Raw genomic sequence first — 20,746 nt, forward strand, 5'->3', positions numbered from 1 at the left:
TGAAACCATTCAGCGCTGCCTCCAAGACAAGATTCATCCCAATAAACGGCAACCTGACAATTAAAGCCTCAGTCTCCATAAATGACACTATTCCTGTTAGTTACTTGCATGCTTACTCAAAGTCATACATACCTGGCCTCTAGGTTCACTGCTGTTAAAAAAAGACTCTTTACTCACCTCTTCCATGTGCGCAGGTTGTTGGAACAGGTTGAGGACCACAGGGATCCCCTGTCCATCCTGGCCTCATGGAGGGTGGTGGTGGAGGAGGGTAGGTCTGTAATAAACATCAACCAAACAACCAAAATATGACACTGCTAATCAATAACATGACACAGCATATCAATGATATGACACCTCACTGTTTCAATAAGAGTGAGGTGAGTGACTTGAAGAATATACATCTTGAAGTATAAGCTACATATTGCCTGCTTCATGGGAAATAAATATGTTGTATTGTACACCGATGGATAGAGCACTGGGTGAGATCTGTCATTTTGTGTTTACCTTTGGGCGCCTCCTTACTGAGTACATTGGCACTGATGGTGCCACTACTGGAGCCTCCGTAGAGAGCTTGGTTTCTGCCTGGGCCCTCGCTGCTGGGAGGCACACCAAGCCACCGATCTCCTGATGACTCAGCTGCTCCCTCTCATTCAGGGAGACCTCTACCCTGGTTGGCTCCAGGCCCAACTCCAGGTCCACTATCACCTCATTGCATTGAGGGATCTCAGCCACAACTGGGTGGACCGCCTGATGTTGATTTTCCCTCAGTAAAGCTTCTTGGCGCAGCTGTGTTGGAGGACCACACTATAATAAACATTAAAAAAGCATCCAAAATATGACTCTGAGTATCAATAATATGAAACTGATATTGGGCCTTGGTCATTTTCTGGATACAATCATCCATTGTCCTTTATGAAACAATTCAGTCAAACTGTTTGTTAGAGGTTCAGACAATTATACATTTTCTGAAAGCCTAGTATACAGTATCTATGCACACCAAAGAAACCAATATAAACCATTAAACCTCTACATGAGGTAATGCTTTCAGGTTCTATAATTCAACTCATGTTCAGGGGGTTAGACAGTAGATAGCTAGGTATTTGAGTGCTCACAGGAGGGGCATCCATGATGGGCAGTGTCTTTTGTAAGGCCTTATTGCCTTAGCATACAATATATTGGTCCACAATAGACATTCATCTGTCTTTGGTCGTAGGGCTGGATAATGAGACAGTACTGGTTGCTATAGTTCATAAAGGCCATGTCATAGTTAATGTCATAGTTCATGTCATAATGATGTATCATCAGGGCTGCCGGAAAACGTGTGTCGAGGCAGCATTTGCCACAGCACTTTTCAATCAGGTGTGGCGCCACACCACTTTTCATTTACTTTAATAAAAATATATTGGCGCAGAGTTAAAAAGAGGGGAAAGGTGCTTTTGTTTTATACCGATTTGCCTCATGATTTGTCAACTCGTGTACAATTTCTCTGTCCTTCACGCTGGAGTGCTGCTGCAGGCTCTTTGGGGTGTCGTGCGGGATGGGCACAACGCACAAAGCTCAGCGCGTGCTCTCTACTTACCTCTGCTCTTTTTTTTAGCAAGCTGATAGCACATCACTCACGACAGACACAAGCAAAAACTCTTACGTAAATGTAGCAGCCTATACACCTTAACATTAGCGATCTGACATGTTGTAGTGTATGGAAACGAGACTATGTTTCAGTCTGATCAACTGTAGGCTACTAACAACTGCATCTTAGTCTAGCCTACTAAGCGCCCTGTCCCTCTGGCCAGGGTAACTTTTTTGTATTTAGCCTATAGTCAGAAATGTGAATGGGATCAAATTTGGTTTATATTCAAACTTGGGCTGACTAGGTTACCTAGACTTTTTCAATCCAGAATGATTAGCTGGAATTAATAAATAAACACAATAGCACATATAGACTGTGAGTTAATTTTTAATGAGGCCTACAGTTGCATAGGGCAGGACTACAGGATGCAAACCTGCATAAAGAAAGCTCTGCCCTGTGAGTTTTTTTGTCCAATTCTGTTGCTTTCTCTGTGTACACGAAACCTCCCTTCTTTAAAACATAATTCATATGAACAAGTACAAGGTTGCTGCAGTTTTACAGGGTTTTCCTCCTCCTCAAGGCCAGGAGTTTTTTTTGTTAACCATGTGACCTGATTAGAAAAACTCTGGTCCCATGGTAGCCCATATTAAATATGTTTACAACAGATTAATCACGTTATACCGTATAAGGTCTGGAGTTTTACCTGGTTAGGTTACCATATCAGGAAAAACTACAGGCCCCAGAATATTTCAATTTTTTTAATACATTTGCTAACATTTCTAAAAACCTGTTTTTGCTTTGTCATTATGGGGTATTGTGTGTAGATTGCTGTGGGGGGGGGGGAAACAATTTTAGAATAAGGCTGTAAGGTAACAAAATGTGGAAAGAGTGAAGGGTCTGAATACTTTCCTAATGCACTGCATAACCTATTAGCTATACAATTATAATGTTATACCCCTGAAAGGGGGGAAATATGAGAAATGATTCACACTAACACTTAGCATCAGCGACAGTTCAGTCAGTTGTAATGATGAATTGCATAAAATCAGCAACTCTTTGTATAGATATCTATTTTTTCAAATTACATAGCGTTCACATTTGTATTCCTAGGCATTACTAATCAAGCTCCGCACAAACAGACATCAATGGAGCACACAGATGACCGTATTATCACATTCACATGAATTATTAAAATATTACTTACGATTTCTGTATTAATATAATAAACTATAAAGTCCGGTGGGCGATCGAGATATGATGAACAGTCACCGAAATAAACGAAAACATATTACTTTTTAGAACTGTATTGTTTACATTCTGATTGCAATTTAATGGAGGCCGAAAGGAAAGATACGCCATGTGGAGATGTTCATATTGAAACATATTTTATTTTTTAAAGTTCCTAACTTGTTTGATAGGATTAGTACAGATGTTCTCAGGGGACCCCACATGGGGACCCGACCACAAGTTTGGGAACCACTGTACTAACCTCTCTCTGCTTGCTTCCTCTCTCTCTCTGTGTCCTCTGCTTCTTCCTGCATGCATTGCAGCCTGCCTCAGCCTCACCTCTGAGCGCCAAATCACTGTCTGTCTCAGTAGCCTATTCTCTGTAAAGCAAAGCTATTATGAGAACTTAGCAGCCTATGTTTTGCTCCTGCTAAGGTAGGCTCCGTTTAAAGTTAGCTTATTACTTCATCCTTCTAGCTGGCTAAGTAATAAGAGCCCTTCAACATTACTGCAATAGATGTAAAAAATAAAAAATAAAAAATAAATTTAAAAAAGGCCATGTCTGTGCACGTGACTTTCCCCATAGTCCCGTTAGGATGATTTCTCCTCTTCTCAGCTGGCACAGCCTCCTGGTTTCCACCAATCAGAGTGCCCGAATGCACAATTGGACTCAGACCCCTCCCACTCCAGATCAGATGTTTCATGAGCTGAAATAAAAGGTCCCAGAAATGTTCCATATGCACAAAAAGCTTATTTCTCTCAAATGTTGTGCACAAATGTGTTTACATCCCTGTTAGTGAGCATATCTCCTTTGCCAAGATAATTAATCCACCTGACAGGTGTGGCATATCAAGAAGCTGATTAAACAGCATGATCATTACACAGGTGCACATTGTGCTGGGGACAATAAAAGGCCACTCTAAAATGTGCAGTTTTGTCACACAACACAATGCCACAGATGTCTCAAGTTTTGCAGGAATGTCCACCAGAGCTGTTGCCAGTGAATTGAATGTTAATTTCTCGACCATAAGCCGAAGAATTTTGCAGTATGTCCAACCAGCCTCACAACCGCAGACCACATGTAACCACACCAGCCCAGGACCTCCACATCCGGCTTCTTCACCTGCAGGATTGTCTGAGGGGTGGTGCTGAGGAGTATTTCTGTCTGTAATAAAGCCCTTTTGTGTGGAAAAACTCATTCTGATTGGCTGTGCCTGGCTCCCCAGTGCCTTCCCTATGTCCTCCCAGGCCCGCCCATCATTGTGCCCCTGCCCAGTCATGTCACATCCATAAATTAGGGCCCAATTAATTTATTTCAATTGACTGTTTTCCTTCTATGAACTGTAACTCTGTAAAATCTTTTAAATTGGTTGCATCACCGCCTGGTATGGCAACTGCTTGGCCTCCGACCGCAAGGCACTACAGATGGTAGTGCGTACGGCCCAGTACATCACTGGGGCCAAGCTTCCTGCCATCCAGGACCTCTATACCAGGCGGTGTCAGAGGAAGGCCCTCAAAATTGTCAAAGACTCCAGCCATCCTAGTCATAGACTGTTCTCTCTGCTACCGCACGGCAAGCGGTACCGGAGTGCCAAGTCTAGGTCCAAAAGACTTCTCAACAGCTTCTACCCCCAAGCCATAATACTCCTGAACAGCTAATCATGGCTACCCGGACTATTTGCATAAATCTCGCCTGTCTAAGTAATTAGTTCTCTCTCCCGCCAGCGAGATGTTTATACATAAACTGCTGTAAATGTGCATGCTGTTATGTGAATATCCCTGTATAGATGCTATGCCATTCTTTCCTGTGTAGATATTCCTATTGCATAGCTTACAACATTGTATATTTGCCACAAGTCCATCCTATGTAAACTGATGAAGATAATAGATGTTCTGGACTAAGAAGCATCCATACTGTTTTTGCCAGACAGTCTGTTGTGCAGGACTGCCCAACCCTGTTCCTGGAGTGCTACTGTCCCGAAGATTTTTGCTCCAACCCTAATCTAGCACACCTGATTCTAATAATTAGCAGGTTGATAAGATGAATCAGGTTAGTAACACCTGGGGTTGGAGCGAAAACCTACAGGAGGGTAGCTCTCCAGGAACCAATTATATCAGCATTAAGTACTAGCAGGTGAGGGCATTCACAACCGACCGCTCAGACGAGCTCCAGCTAGCCGTTTTTACAATAGCAGTCTCTGCTGGCAGCTAACCACCTGACTGCCCTACACTACATGTGGATACCTGAACATCTCATTCCAAAATCATGGGCATTAATATGGAGTTGGTCCCCCCTTTGCTGCTATAACCGCCTCCACTCTTCTGGGAAGGCTTTCCACTAGATGTTGGAACATTGCTGCAGGGACTTGCTTCCATTCAGCCAGAAGAGCCTTAGTGAGGTCGGTCACCGATGTTGGGCGATTAGGCCTGGCTCGCAGTCAGCGTTCCAATTCATCCCAAAAGTGTTCGATGGGGTTGAAGTCTCTGTGCAGGCCAGTCAAGTTCTTCCACACGATCTAGCCTGAACCATGAAAAACAGCCCCAGACCATTATTCATCCTCCACCAAACTTTAGTTGGCACTATGCATTCTCCTGGCATCCCACAAACCCAGATTTGTCCGTCAGACTGCCAGATGGTGAAGCGTGATTCATCACTCCAGAGAATGCCATTCCACTGCTCCAGAGTCCAATGGCGGCTAGATTTTCAAATCAAAACAAATCTAATTGTATTTGTCCTCCGAAGCTGCCTCCACTCCTTGTTCGGGCAGGCTTCGGTGTTCGTCCTCACCGGCCTTCTAGCCACTGCCGCTCCTCATCTCATCATTACATTTGTTTTGTCTTGTTTATTACACACACCTGGTTCATATCCCCTCATCAGTACCTGTATAAGTGTTCCCTCTGCCCCCTTGTCTTTGTGTGTGATTGTTTATTGTGGAGGAGAGAGAAGCTCGGTGGAGCTCTGTGTATGTTGTATCGCCGGGAATATTCCCTGTGCCTTGTATTTTCCAGTGTGCCTGTTTTGCGCACTGGAGTGTTTTTACGCATTACTGCGTAACTCTGTAGTTCAGAATAAATCCTGTTATTCTGTGATTTACCCTACTGCTCCTGACTCCTTCAAAATCACAGCATCACAGAATCCTCTTACAAATGGATTTATACTTCTCAACCATCAGTCTGGCTCCATCGGAGTGGGAGAAGGTGTCCGCCCTCGTCTCCTGGTGGCAGGTCCATCTGAGGCAGGGGACGAGGACCGCGCAGGACTTCGCCCTGGAGTTTCGTTCTCTAGCGGCTGGGTCCTGGTGGAACGAGCGGGCCCTTATCGACCACTTCCGGTGCCATCTACGAGAGGACATCCGAAGGGAGCTAGCCTGCCGGGACACCACGTTGTCGTTCGATCAACTGGTGGACATGGCCATCCGGTTGGACAACTTGCTGGCTTCTAGAGGATGTCCTGGAAGGGGCCTGCCCGTTCACGAAATGATGGAGCTGCGTGGAGCGGTGATTCAGGAGAGCGGAGGACGACAGCACCAGTGTCACTCTTGTGGCACGGGAGGACATGTTGCTGCACGTTGTCGTCTGCGTTCTTTTGGGCCTGAAGGCAGCAGACAGTGCTGAAGTTGCTTCAAGAGGCAGTTTAGAACTCTGTAGTGAGTGTTGCAACCAAGGACAGACGTTTTTTACGCATTATGTGCTTCAGCACTCAGCAGTCCCGTTCTGTGAGCTTGTGTGGCCTACCACTTCGCGGCTGAGCCGTTGTTGCTCCTAGACATTTCCACTTCACAATAACAACACTTGTCCGGGGCAGCTCTAGCAGGGCAGAAATTTGACAAACTGACTTGATGGAAAGGTGGCATCATGATGGTTGTCTAAGGTTGTGGTTTTGTTAACCTCTATGTGGATAAAAATAGTCCTGCATATGAAAAACAAGGACAACCACATTTTGTTAAAAGGAAAAAACACTCATTTTAGTGCAGGTCCCACAAATGTTTGTTGTGATGATGACGGAGTTGTCTAAAGCCTTCTCAGATTGCCACCATTTGATATTGTACTTGGCACCATTGAAAATCAAAACCAAAACCAAGTTTAATTATAAAACAGTAGGAAGTGCTTGCTGCCATCTGGTGGAACACAGCTGAATGAGAGGATAAATTATTTGAGAGATCATGTTCAAAACAAATACACAATGAACAAATACGGTAGATACTAAAACTGATATTTTATTATGTATTTTGGGACATTTCAACCAAACATCATACATGATCATTTGATCATTTCTTTTGTCAACTTAAATATGGCCAATTTATCAATCACATCTCTAACTCACACTGTTTTCTCATCCAATATATATTTTTGTAGACGCTCTTATCCAGAGCAACTAGGGATCAGTGCCTTGCTCAAGGGCACATTAACATATTTTAATCTAGTTGTCTCAGAGATTCAAACCTGCAACCTTTCAGTTACTGGCCCAATGCACTTAACCACTAGACTACCTGCCACCCCATTCGTTGCTGTCTCCAATCTCACCCCTAAGTCAATAACAGGCCAGCTCAAGCGTGAACCTTTACATAGAGTACTGTATATAGCTCTGAGTTTGTCTTACTCAACTATCCTCACTCACACTGTTTATATTGGCCTTGTCCCACCCTGACCCAATAAGACATCACCATTACAATGCTTTTATTACGTCAGTTCCTTTCCACCCTTGGGAACAACTTGAAGCCTTTCAATTGAGTTATTCATCTCCCTGTTTCTTGACTCCAGTATCCTTGTTATCATCTGTAATTAAAGTGATTTGTTTGGGGAATTCAGACTGTGACCTCAAATCATATATTTTATTGGAGATGTCTGACTGCTTCAGTGTTGTCAGCTGAGATCAAACTTTATAGATTATCTCAACTTTATAGATGCCAAAGGTGCTACATGTACAGGGTAGTGATCCACACCCATTAGACTAACCCTCTCTTGACAATGTCCCAGGATTATGCTTCTTTAAAGGAATCACATTAAGAGTTTGCCACATATTTATTTGTCCGTGTTGATTTGTTAATGACATCATACTGAATCATACTATCATCCAATGTGTATTAGTGAAAGAGCATGTTAAATTGTTGGATGAAATTGTATGATATCAAATATATTGTCATGAACCCTGCATCCTGAGTCGGTTCCTGCCTGTGTTGTCATTTTTCTGCTCGGGATCTCCAGTTTCCCGAGGGTTCTGGAACGCTCCCTGCCTGGTTGCCGGGCGACGTTGCTAGGCGGGAGCTCTCCTGATTTTCCGCACCTGCATCCCATCAGCGATCTGCACACCTGGTCCTGATCATCACCCTTTTTAGGCTCTGACCTGACATCCATTCCCTGCCGGATCGTTAGCCATGAACAGTATGTTTATCAGTGTATCAGCCTTGGAGCTTCTAGCGTTAGTTCTGTTGTTTTGCACCTTGTTGGCTTGCTGTGTACTTACCTCCGTTTTGTTCTATCTGCAGTCACTCACCCGGAACCTTCACCCAACCCCTGCCTGGTGGTCGGCGGCTGCCGAGCCATTATTGGACCTGCCACTGAACTCCCACCAACTCATCTCCGCCGCCCGGTCTGTTCCCTGGATTATTCAGCATCACTTTTGAATCTGTTCAATAAATACCCACCTTCGTATCTACTCACCTTGTCCTGGTCTGCTTCTGGGTTCTGGCTTTGTAACCCGTGACATATATACTAAATGTTATGATGAAGATAACATTATAACATTACAGCACGTCTCAAACTCATTCCATGGAGGGCCGAGTATCTGCGGGTTTTCGCTCCTCCCTTGTACTTGATTGATGAATTAAGGTCACTAATTAGTAGGTCTTAATTGAAAGGAAAAAACATAAACCAGCAGACACTAGGCCCTCAATGGAATTAGTTTGATACCCTTGACCTACAGTCGTGGTCAAAAGTTTTGAGAATGATACAAATACTAATTTTCACAAAGTCTGCTGCCTCAGTTTTGATGATGGCAATTTGCATATACTCCAGAATGTCATGAAGAGTGATCAGATGTCCCTCTTTGCCATGAAAATGAACTTAATCCCAAAAAAACATTTCCACTGCATTTCAGCCCTGCCACAAAAGGACCAGCTGCCATCATGTCAGTGATTCTCTCGTTAACACAGGTGAGAGTGTTGACGAGGACAAGGCTGGAGATCACTCTGTCATGCTGATTGAGTTAGAATAACAGACTGGAAGCTTTAAAAGGAGGGTGGTGCTTGAAATCATTGTTCTTCCTCTGTTAACCATGGTTACCTGCAAGGAAACACGTGCCGTCATCATTGCTTTGCACAAAAAGGGCTTCACAGGCAAGGATATTGCTGCTAGTAAGATTGCACCTAAATCAACCATTTATCGGATCATCAAGAACTTCAAGGAGAGAGGTTCAATTGTTTTGAAGAAGGTGTCAGGGCGCCCAAGAAAGTCCAGCAAGCGCCAGGACCGTCTCCTAAAGTTGATTCAGCTGCGGGATCGGGGCACCACCAATGCAGAGCTTGCTCAGGAATGGCAGCAGGCAGGTGTGAGTGCATCTGCACGCACAGTGAGGTGAATAATCTTTGGAGGATGGCCTGGTGTCAAGAAGGGCAACAAAGAAGCCACTTCTCTCCAGGAAAAACATCAGGGATAGACTGATATTCTGCAAAAGGTACAGGGATTGGACTGCTGAGGACTGTGGTAAAGTCATTTTCTCTGATGAATCCCCTTTCCAATTGTTTGGGGCATCTGGAAAACACCTTGTCCGGAGAAGACAAGGTGAGCGCTACCATCAGTCCTGTGTCATGCCAACGGTAAAGCATCCTGAGACCATTCATGTGTGGGGTTGCTTCTCAGCCAAGGGAGTGGGCTCACTCACATTTTTGCCTAAGAACACAGCCATGAATAAAGAATGGTACCAACACATCCTCCGAGAGCAACTTCTCTCAACCATCCAAGATCAGTTTGGTGATGACCAATGCCTTTTCCAGCATGATGGAGCAGCTTGCCATAAGGCAAAAGTGATAACTAAGTGGCTCGGGGAACAAAACATCGACATTTTGGGTCCATGGCCAGGAAACTCCCCAGACCTTAATCCCATTGAGAACCTGTGGTCGATCCTCAAGAGGCAGGTGGACAAACAAAAACCCACAAATTCTAACAAACTCCAAGCATTGATTATGCAAGAATGGGCTGCCATCAGTCAGGATGTAGCCCAGAAGTTAATTGACAGCATGCCAGGGCGGATTGCAGAGGTCTTGAAAAAGAAGGATCAACACTGCAAATATTGACTCTTTGCATAAACTTAATGTAATTGTCAATAAAAGCCTTTGACACTTATGGAATGCTTGTAATTATACTTCAGTATGCCATAGTAACATCTGACAAAAATATCTCATAACACTGAAGCAGCGAACTTTGTGAAGACCAATATTTGTGTCATTCTCAAAACTTTTGACCATGACTGTACAGTATAAAATAGACTGATATAAGATAATCTCTTTAAATGTTCCTTGATATTTGTTTATCATCCCCTTTTGAACAATGTTGTTTTCCAATGATAAGACAATGGACTGAGAGGAGAAATGATTTGTGAGATCATGCTCAAAACAAATACACAATGATCAAATACGGTAGATTCTGAAACATATTTTATTATGTATTTTGGGACAATTCAACCAAACATCCTACATGATCATTTGATCAACAATGATATTCAAAAGCATGTTTGTTTTGTCAACTTAAATATCAAATATGGTAAATGTATCAAAGATTGCACAGTGTTGTACATTCACCGAGCATACAGGCAACACCAAAGCGATGCCATCCAGAGGAGATTATAACATTTTAAAATTTCTGGTATTCCTTTTTGCTGTAGGCGGAACCAGGCTTTTTTGGGTGGGTTGAGTGCAAGGGATCTATTTTTGCGGGACCTCCATGTCCACATCCTCTGTACGGGAGACCACCTTTCCATCGACCATCTCCTCGATCACCGTCCGCACTCTCTTTGTCACCACTGGCACTGCTTCAAAGAAGGCACAAATAACCATTAGTACACTTAGTGTTGGGCTTAGCTAAAGAGGAAAGGAAAGAACAAACTTAAAATTCTAATCAACCAAATCCTTTTTGTTCTAGAGTGTTTCACAATTACTACTGCTGGGTTCAATCAATATGGAATTGATATGATAGAAAATGGTCTCGCTCTACTTACGTTTTTGGACCTGAACAGTCTCAACCTTCTTGGTGATGATAGTTCTCCTGGTGGACAGAAGATAGTTTGAGTGTTAAGTCTCTTCCTATTTAACAACTCTACATTGATCTCTCTACTCTGTAACACAGTCTCTATTGCCCAGTTCCAAATCGACCCCTGGCCCCTTCCCTAGTGCACTTCTTGTTGATCTGCAACGATTAGATAGGCTACTGTAGGTCATTAGCATAATGATGATTGCTCCATCTTGCCCTCTAGTAATATTCACACCATAGTTCTTGCATGTATCCAATCATTTTAAATCAAAAGTGCCTACAGCAGGTGTTTATGTGCCAAAGGGGTAGGGGCTACTGAAGGGGCAACGGGCTAGGGGTTGACTTGTCATTGGGTATGTAAATGCACATTTAGCATTTACATTGGGTATGTGAAGCCCATGTAAATCCCACTGGGTATGTAAATTAGGGATCTACACTCTTCTCTCCTCTCCTTACCCGACATCCTCTCCATCCAGCAGCCTCCTGTACTCAGCGATCTCCATCTCCAGCCGGGTCTTGATGTCCAGGAGCATGCGGTACTCGCCGGCCTGCCTCTCGATGTCTGTCTTCATGCGACCCAGCTCCTCCTCCAGGCTGTTGACCATGCCCTGGAGCTGGTTCAGCTGCATGCTGTAACGGGACTCGGTCTCATTCAGCTGGCCCTCCATGGCTGCTTTCTAATGGGAGAGCGGGAGGAAGAGGAATGGTTAAAGACTTCAGGTGATTCAACAAGTGGTGTTGATATAGGCCAAATGACATCAGTGCATGATTGAGGTGAAGTTCCTGGTGAGCACATGTTTTTAGAATTCAGTTTTGAGGAGAACAGCTGTAGTATAACAAACTGTTCTCCTCAACTTCACTTCATCTCTCCATCGATCGAAGAGCTTGTCAAAAAATGAAATGTATTATTATTATGGCTTGTGATAATTACAGAGCTCTGAGTTGACTGATTGCTTCTCTCTCTGTAACTAATCCATCATCTTCAGTTGCTAAAAGGTCAACTTGAGGACCCATATGTAACCCGTAGGGTAGGAATGTATTTATGAGGTCTAAATGATCATGGTTTTACAGTGATGTGTCAGTTGTACTGTACTGTTTAACTGGAGGTGTAATCTTGTAAATGTCATGTATTTCCGAATTCCGAGTGATCTACAGTAATTACACCCTGGTCTAGCTCTAACTCAAACTCATACGTCTAGCAACAACTAGGAGGCAGAGAGGGGGTCATTAATGGGGTTGAGGGGGCATTGGTTTCCTCACCAGGCTGAGCTGGGACTGCAGCTCGATCTGCAGTGCCTGCATGGTCCTCTTGAGCTCGTTTATCTCATTGCGGGACGTCTGGAGGGTCTCTGTGCTGCTGGCCACCACCTTGTTCAGCTCATCAAACTGGGACGGACAGACGGAACAAGGTAAGAGTTGTGTAACTCCACTAGTACTGGTAATAAGCACAAAAGTCATTCTCTATGGTCTGATATCTCTATATTGGCATGATCGAACAAGGATAAGATAGCTTCAAGTATGTGATCACAGTAATTGGTTGTTTATAAGCACTTTAAATACTGTTCTCATAGGACATAGGTTTTCCCTGTAAGATATACTAAACTATTTCCATATGATCTAAAACAGAACAGATGGATCAAGAGGTTCTCCATAGACAAGGTTGGGCTCTTGTTCTCCTCACCTTGTCCTTGTACCAGGACTCCATGTCGCGGCGGTTCTTCTCGGCGATGCCCTCGTACTGAGTTCGGATCTCCTCCATCATCCTGGCCATGTCCTGCTGGGGCGCTGCGTCCACCTCCACGTTCACTGAGCTGTTGCTCAAGTGGGCCCGCAAGGCAGCGATTTCCTATAAGGGGCACAGAGTGATGACTGACGTCAACTAGGGTCAACACCAGGTGAGAGGCCAATGGAGGTTGTCACCGGGTAGGCTGTCACCGGGTAAGATAAGATAGAACTTTACTGTCCCAGACAGGGAAATAGTCTAGCACGATTACACAGGGGTGAGGGGACAAATTGGGCCACAGCCAGGTGAGGTGCACGGGTGTCTCAGGTTCAACCACATGAGAAATCAATGAGGTACTTGGGTGTCACAAACTGTCACCATCTTTCATAACCTAGTTACATTGTTCATGGTGTATTGCCGTCAGCTTCTCTGACATCCTGTACAACCATCCTAAAGTAAGTAGATGATTACTGCGAAAATACTCAAGGTAATCCAACAGGAAATAGGACTTGCCACCATGTGATCTCAAGTGTGGTTTTAACGGTTCTGTCATACTGTCGTTGGGCTTGTGACACATTTGCTGACAGCTTTAAAGCTACACAAACAGAGACAGCACAGAGACTCCAAACAAGGTCTGTTTGATCTGTTGTTTGCATTATCATTGATACAGCCAAAGACAATACTGCTTGGCATGCGATGAGAATGAATTATGTCTCTGACAACTCCATTCGACTCTCACAACCACATTGTTTTCATCTAGGTAAAATATATAAGAATTTGGAACTGTGGGGAGGTCTTGCTATTGACAGGGCTATGCCATGACTCTTGGGGATCTGGTATGATAAAAGAGGGCTTCCAAGGCCCTTGGGGGCCATTTTGTGAATTTGGGCAGGTCCCACTAGAGTGCCCTGAGGAACACCCACCTCTGCATGGTTCTTCTTGAGGTAGACCAGCTCCTCCTTCAGCCCCTCAATCTGCATTTCTAGGTCTGCCCGGGACATGGTCATCTCGTCCAGAACCTTCCTCAGTCCAGCGATGTCTGCCTCCACCGACTGACGCATAACCAGTTCATTCTCAAACCTTTCCAGAGGGAAAAGGACAAACAGGGCATGTGAGTTTCCCAGCATCATTGACAGTTACCACCAATAGTAAACATACCAAATGGCACAAAACCAGTCAGACCAGTTTAATGTACAGTTGACCGCTGATGATGTTTCTAAGGTATACAGTATTGTGACATTTAACATCACGTCATGGGCTCGTTGACCTTCAGTACGGTTATACTAGGTGTGGCTTCATACTCTAATAATGGTTTAAAAGTTGCATGACTAAAGTTGACATACGATGTGTAGTTCCAATTCCATTCCTGACTGAAAGTATTATTCTAAGGTGAATTCAACAGTTGTTTGCTGCTTCCATCTTACAGACCCTTTGTACTCACTTGACTTTGAAGTCTTCTGCTGCCAGTTTGGCATTGTCTATCTGCAGGATGATACTGGCGTTGCTCAGAGTGGCAGCACTGATCTGAGAACAGGACAAAAAACAGGTTGGTACATGGTACATAAAAGGGGAAGAAAATTACACACTGTCAGGCTTATCACAATTATTACATCATTTGCTTTTCATTATCATAAACAATGAAGGTGCATTCTCCCAAGCCATAACCATGAATAGCTGTAATGAGAGACTATTAAAGTGTGATAAGGTGAAGCCTACCAGAGCTATAGTAGTCTGTTAGTAAGTAATTGATTAGCCTCCTACCCATGCAGATATACTGTAGCCAATCTATGGCAAAGGCCACACAGTTATGTATGGGAAATGACAATAATAAGCATGACTTGGATCCCATCAGATGCAATAATACATAATGCTATTGAACAGAAGGTATGATTCATTTTAGCGTCATAATCATGGCTCTCCCCTTTCCCTTTGAAATAAGTAATGTAGGCGGCATGAGTGTGAATGTAAATGTTGACAGGGAGTTAAGTTGAATGGAAGTGACAGTTTCACTTGCCAAGCCCTTTTTTTTGGTAATTTCTTTCTTTCAATAGAGACTAAGAAACTAAACTACCCATGTAAGCAACACTCATGCCATTTAAGTCCTATAATCCATTACTACTGTAAACTTGGTATGATTCCTCTATTAAAGTCAAGGGTTTACAAATTCACATCCCGAGGGCACACTTGTATTGTAACCTGACAGCTTCATAGATGCAGCCAGTCAATGAACTTCGGGGTATGACTTGTGGCTTGTATACCATCATTGAATTTTATGAGAATAAGATGTTGTTTCCTGCCAGAGTAGAAATGTTTAGACATTTTCCTTTTGTAAATGATATAGCCTATTTTTTTTTTTTTTCTCATTCAATAAAACTTGATCTAAACTCAATAGTCAACAGTAGTGAGGTTGATGAACGAAAATGTCATCATATCAATCTCGCTCAATATAGCAATTTACTGTATTTACGATGCCCCAAAAATGCTCACCTTTCTGCGCAGGTCGGCAAGAGTAGCATCGTATTTGCTGTAATCACTGATGACCGGTTTCTTCTTCTCGTACCACTCGCGGATTTGTCGCTCGAGCTGGGCATTCGCCGTCTCCAAGGAGCGCACCTTCTCCAGGTAGGTGGCCAAACGGTCGTTGAGGTTCTGCATGGTAGCCTTCTCGCTGACCGACACTGCATTACAACCATAGCTGCCGTTGTCACCTCCAAGCGCACTGGACAGGTCAAAACCGCGCCTGGTGCCCGAAGCATAAGATACGCGGACACACTGTCCCCCTGCCCCTCCATAGACGCTTGGTGCCCGTGATGCGATGCGACTCTGGTACCCTCCTCCGAGAGACATGGAGGATGAGCCTCGGCTGCCTCCATAACTGCGAAGTGATAAAGTACTCATGGCGACGTTGTGATGATTGGTATGTAGAGCTGACAAAACCCGGAGTGGTACTTCGAAGAGTTGGTGAACCAGTCCAAGCCTGGTAGCGGAATATATACCCCCTTGGAGGTGGGAGCTGCTGGGGGCGTATTGAGATAATTATTTATGTGATTAGATATTCATCAGGCATCCAACAGGTGTGTCCTTAGTCAGCTCATTAAATACGGGCACTAAGGTGTGTTGCGCGTGAGAGTTAGCTGGCTTTCTGCCTCCATAATTTGTACCACTTTCATTTACAGTATGACAACTGTCATGTCATGTTAAACCACAGGTAAGCAAACAAAAAGTCTACTTTCCCCTCTAGTCACCGAAAAATGTAGGATACAGTAAAATAGGCTACACTATCTCTCCTAAACTTAGTAGAACAGTAGGCTAGCTCACATGACATGCTCATGTTGGTAGGCTATGTTTTGGAGAGACCATAAATACATTATTTTTAAAATACAAAATATACATTTCACCAATATTCTGTTTATTTTTCAAATGTTATTTGGCAAATAAATTAGGTTCAAGGGTAATAGTAACAGGTATTTAAGTCTACCAAATATGGAGGCTAATCCAAATCAGAAGTCATTAGGTCTAATACAGATAGGTTCCATTATTTCCTCATAGTTCGTGAAACTACAAAATAAAAAAATTAAATCACTTTTTCCATTTAGAAAATGTTGTAAATGCATGAAGGCTCTCTACAGTATTGATCATCATACCATAAAAGTAGTCAGTGACGTGATAAAGAGGAATTTATGACATGGTTACCCTGATATTTACTTGATGGTTTACTATGTTAAAGAATCAACAATGAAGTTACAAATTGTTATAGAGATGTCACTTGAATCAAGAGGGCATTCAGAGAGAGAGAGAGAGAGAGAGAGAGAGAGAGAGAGAGAGAGAGAGAGAGAGAGAGAGAGAGAGAGAGAGAGACTCTAAACTTCACATCAAAGCTACAGTTGGTTGCCCATTATTGCACAAAACACACACACACGCACGCATGCACACACACACTGTACAGGACGTCTTCTCCTGTCAAACTCAAGTCTCCATTTTTTTGTCATCAGGTGCAAAGTGTGAATCACAACGTAGGTGTTTCCCAGATGTTGAGTGTGAACACAACCTTTCCAGCACAGGTTGTGTCTTTGCCATCCCTCTCTGGAGTTGTTTTCACAGACATGTTCTCGAGTATAAGACATTTGCAATGATATGATTAGCTTGCAAAATAGAAAGCAACCACAAACTGGCATGGTTCTCATTACTTGCCCTTAACGGTTACTGTTGCTTATGTACTTTTCACCTCTGAATTGAATCTATCAGTCTTTTGGGAAATCAAACTCTATTATATGTTCAATAGCATGTTGTATGATTGTATCTGACGGAATGCTGCAAGTCATGCTTAGTTATAATTTCCATTATCCATTACTATATAGCCTTTGCCATACTGTGGTTATGGTTAATCTGTGTGGGTAGGCTAATGAATCACTTACTAACACACCTTCAAAGTTCTATGTACACATTATTATGCCTTCATAGCTGTTTTAGGAAAATGAAACATTCAAACGCAATACACTCCATCCCTTATCTTTCAATCCCTGTTCTGATATCTATTATATCGTCATAACCTCAGAATAACACAATTGTTTACACTTTGAGAAAGTGTTCTTGTGTTTGTGACTATTCTTGACTCATAACAGCTTTCTCTGTAGTAGTTCACTGTTGGCAATCCTCAATGCAGAAATATTCTACTTAGGAGAATCAAATCGATAATAGCCTCAAATTAGTACTCATGGGCTTCAATGAGAGATCACAAAAAACATAATGAAAGAACATGAGCTTTTCCGAAGGAGCCACCTGGTCCTTTCAGAACAATATGTACTTTCTAATGAAAACCGCTGTGATGTTCCATTCAAAAAACATGAATAGCTTTTCAGATGAACAAGACTGGAGAGGAGCACGCTTCCCATCCCCACCCTCATAATCACAGCTTTGCCCCATTAAAAAAAACTTCTCTATTTTAGACCTGTAATTCCCCCTTTGGTTTTGATGCTTACATGATATGCCGCATTGCTGAAAGTTACCCATGCATAGCTTAGAGCAGGGGTGTTCAACTCTTACCCTAGAAGGGCCAAAGCCTAATGGTTTTCTGTTCTACCTGATAATGAATTGCACACACCTAGTGTCCCAGGTCTAAATCAGTCCTTGATTAGAGGGGAACGATGAAAAAATGCAGTGGAACTGGCTTTGAAAGAGAGTTGAGTTTGAAGGGCTTAGAGTTTCTTTACTGTAATTGCTCTCCCTCCCTGTCTCTCTCTCTCTCTCTCATGTGATCATTTTTAAGGTCAGAGTGGGTTGATGTTAGCTGGTTTGTCAACATGCTTTAATTTAATTTCGATGGCCTTCACACAGGTGTGATGGAGGTCCATGTCACGTCCCTACACTTTCTGCCTGTTCATGAGTGACTGTAACGAACCCCGTGGCTTTACGCGTCTAGGATGGATGGACAAGAGACCCGTAACATAATTCATGCAAATTAGAATCGTGACATGGAAACAGTGAGAACAAAAACTACACGACAACCATAAACTACCGTCAAACATAAAATGTTTATTTTGAACACACGGTAAAGGTTTGGTAAAAAGGGCTGAGCAGGACCCAAGAAAGGAAACAATAGTGTAAAAAAAACTAAACTGATCTTGCCTGCCTCAAGAACCGCTAAGCTACTGCTAATCATACATAAATTACAGTGGGTGGTCCGCTCAGGTCTAACTAGTGTTTTTAGACAGTTTTCTTCCTACGGGTAATGTATGCACAAGGGCAACTTGCTTAAATCCCCCTTTTCCCAGAAACACACAACAAAGTTACCAAACAGAGTAACCAGCAAATGAGTGAGTACACAAAACACAGAACACCACAGTATCCATACTCACATACGGAAAATAGTCTCTCTCTACAAACACAACTGACTGGCTTTTAAACAATGGGAGGTGTAAGTGGGAAACCAGAAACAGGTGGTGCAATACAGAGAAATGTCCACTGATAGGTCCACCTCAGCAATCAGCCGACCAACGGATGTTGGACACCAATCAGGAACATAAAGGACACCTGTGATTAGGGCAGAAGGAGAGGAAAAACACAAAAAGGCACAGGATACCTGTATCCGTAACAGTGACACAGCGTACTGACAGATGCCTATTGAACTACTACCCAATGGGCACACACTGGTTTAATCAACATTGTTTCCACATCATTTCAATGAAATGATGTTGAACCAACGTGGAATAGATGTTGAATGGATGTCTGTGCTCAGTGGCTAAGTACTTAGCAGTTATTTTCAAGCCCGCACGGCTTCCTCATCTGTACATCAGTTCATTACCTGATGGAGAAATTGAATGCAATGTTGTGTCCTCTAGGTGAAAACAGTTACAGACAGACAGAATTCATGCACACTTTGTGCCACACAGACTATTTACTCATTGCAACACTCATCACAACACACATTTAAAGTGTTCCCATGATCTTATTTGTTTTCTCAACATACAGTAATTTATAATTAACACGGTCTTAATTAAGACTGTCTTAATTAACCACATGAAATTGAATAATCTAAAATGACTGACAGATTACTTTTGGCCAATTGGGTTGGAGTAGGAGTTCCCCATAGGGTGTCCACTGACATTAACTCTGTGACATGAGCTGAACTGAACTGTGGATTTGAGCCATTGTGAATGCATTAGGCTTCAAAGGATGTGGACAGACAGTGAACACCTTCAGGGTGCCTTGTCAGATCTAAGCAGACAGCCCTAGTGACAAACAGAGCAGACATTTTAGGCTGCGTTTAGACAGGCAGCCCAATTATTTGTTTTCACTAATTGGTCAGTTGACCAGTCAGATCAGCTCTGAAAAAGATCTGATGTGAAAAGACCTGATGTGATTGGTCAAAAGACCAATTAGTGGAAAAAAATATCAGAATTGGGTTGCCTGTCTAAACACGGCCGTAGTCTTCTTTACCCCTAGATATCAAGTTGTTTACTTTCTCTGTGTGCTGCATTTCAAATTCCATGACACGCCTATTGAATAGGCCTATTCGTCAATTTATACCAGTATGTACACTACAGTATCAAGCTTATTAAGGGACCAATCATACAGCTCTAATATAACCTTCTGACACTCCTTTTTGTAGCAAAGAAGTTGCTCTCTCCAGTGTTGTGGTTGTGTAAGCCATGCTTGTCTGACCACAATCCTTGTAATGCTTTTGGGCCAGCCTGCACATATTGTTATTTTAAGCCCTTAAAGCTAGAATCTGTAGTTGAAACAATAACAAAGCCCAAACCCCACCTCTGTTTTGGTAAAAGCTGAGGAATGGGACTGGAGAAATGTAACCACTCTCAAATTCATAGACAGATCTATGGATGCAACGACTGACCATCCATGATATCAACATTATAGTTTTAACCATGTTTTGAGGCTATATAGTGTTTGTTTACATTTACTTTGTTTACAAACATTGGAGTAACAATAGCTTTTATTTTGTGTTCTGATGGGGTATGACAGTTGAACTAGGCTCATGTGGCATTTATAAGTCATATTCTTCAATAATCAATGGGTATACATAATACATTTTTATGACAAAAAAGGATGTAGCAACTAAGTATTTTAGCTTTAACCAAGTTTAATTGATCAGTTATAATTTAGGAAGGAACGGTTCATCCTAAATCAGTTGTGATGGGTAGAGGGTAGGCTAAACCAGATCATGCTAGTGCACACAGACTCCACACCTCTTGCTCTTCTGGCGACCCCTCCTGCTGTCTATGGAGCCTTTGCCTTGACTTGTTTGGACGTGTATAAAGTATGTCCCCATCCTTGTTCAACAGAAAGGAGATGGCAGGAAAGTGTGCCACTCCTAGGTGTTAATTGTTTTTCAGAACAACAAGGACTCTTAAGCCCGGAGGTGTTTTCACAAAACCATGTCAAAGAAGATTATGATGTGGCCTAATCGTTTTTTAATTGTCCCTCTCTCCTCATCTTTAACACTAGTGTTGTGGTAGAAATATTTG

At 42.9% G+C, this 20,746-nt stretch overlaps 1 protein-coding gene across 2 annotated transcripts; it reads right to left on the minus strand.

Moving 5' to 3' along the window:
• Positions 1-10,019: 10,019 nt before the first annotated feature.
• Positions 10,020-15,908, minus strand: LOC311130522 (keratin, type I cytoskeletal 50 kDa-like). 2 transcript variants are annotated; one of them, XM_084163284.1, is made up of 8 exons: positions 15,252-15,908; positions 14,206-14,288; positions 13,688-13,844; positions 12,723-12,887; positions 12,302-12,427; positions 11,498-11,718; positions 11,010-11,056; positions 10,020-10,820 (listed from the first exon to the last, which is right to left on the minus strand). In XM_084163284.1, exons 1-8 carry the CDS (start codon positions 15,660-15,662, stop codon positions 10,717-10,719), a joined length of 1,314 nt encoding a protein of 437 aa, XP_084019410.1. In that variant the 5' UTR covers positions 15,663-15,908; the 3' UTR covers positions 10,020-10,716. The 2 variants fall into 2 exon arrangements, with proteins under 2 accessions (XP_084019410.1, XP_084019409.1); XM_084163283.1 differs by having other exon boundaries at positions 10,429-10,823; positions 15,252-15,723.
• Positions 15,909-20,746: the final 4,838 nt, after the last annotated feature.

The sequence above is a fragment of the Coregonus lavaretus genome (assembly GCF_964263955.1).
Source record: "Coregonus lavaretus genome assembly, chromosome: 6".
Taxonomy (NCBI): Eukaryota; Metazoa; Chordata; class Actinopteri; order Salmoniformes; family Salmonidae; genus Coregonus; species Coregonus lavaretus.

What these genes read in the sequence shown, in the direction of transcription:
- LOC311130522 (XM_084163283.1), bottom strand. Translation starts at nt 15,662, where the DNA reads ATGAGTACTTTATCACTTCGCAGTTATGGAGGCAGCCGAGGCTCATCC. An exon ending in TTGCCGACCTGCGCAGAAAG is followed by an intron (nt 14,289 to 15,251) that starts GTGAGCATTTTT and finishes TCCTGTTCTCAG; the next exon opens with ATCAGTGCTGCCACTCTGAG. An exon ending in AGTCCTGGTACAAGGACAAG is followed by an intron (nt 12,428 to 12,722) that starts GTGAGGAGAACA and finishes TGTCCGTCCCAG; the next exon opens with TTTGATGAGCTGAACAAGGT.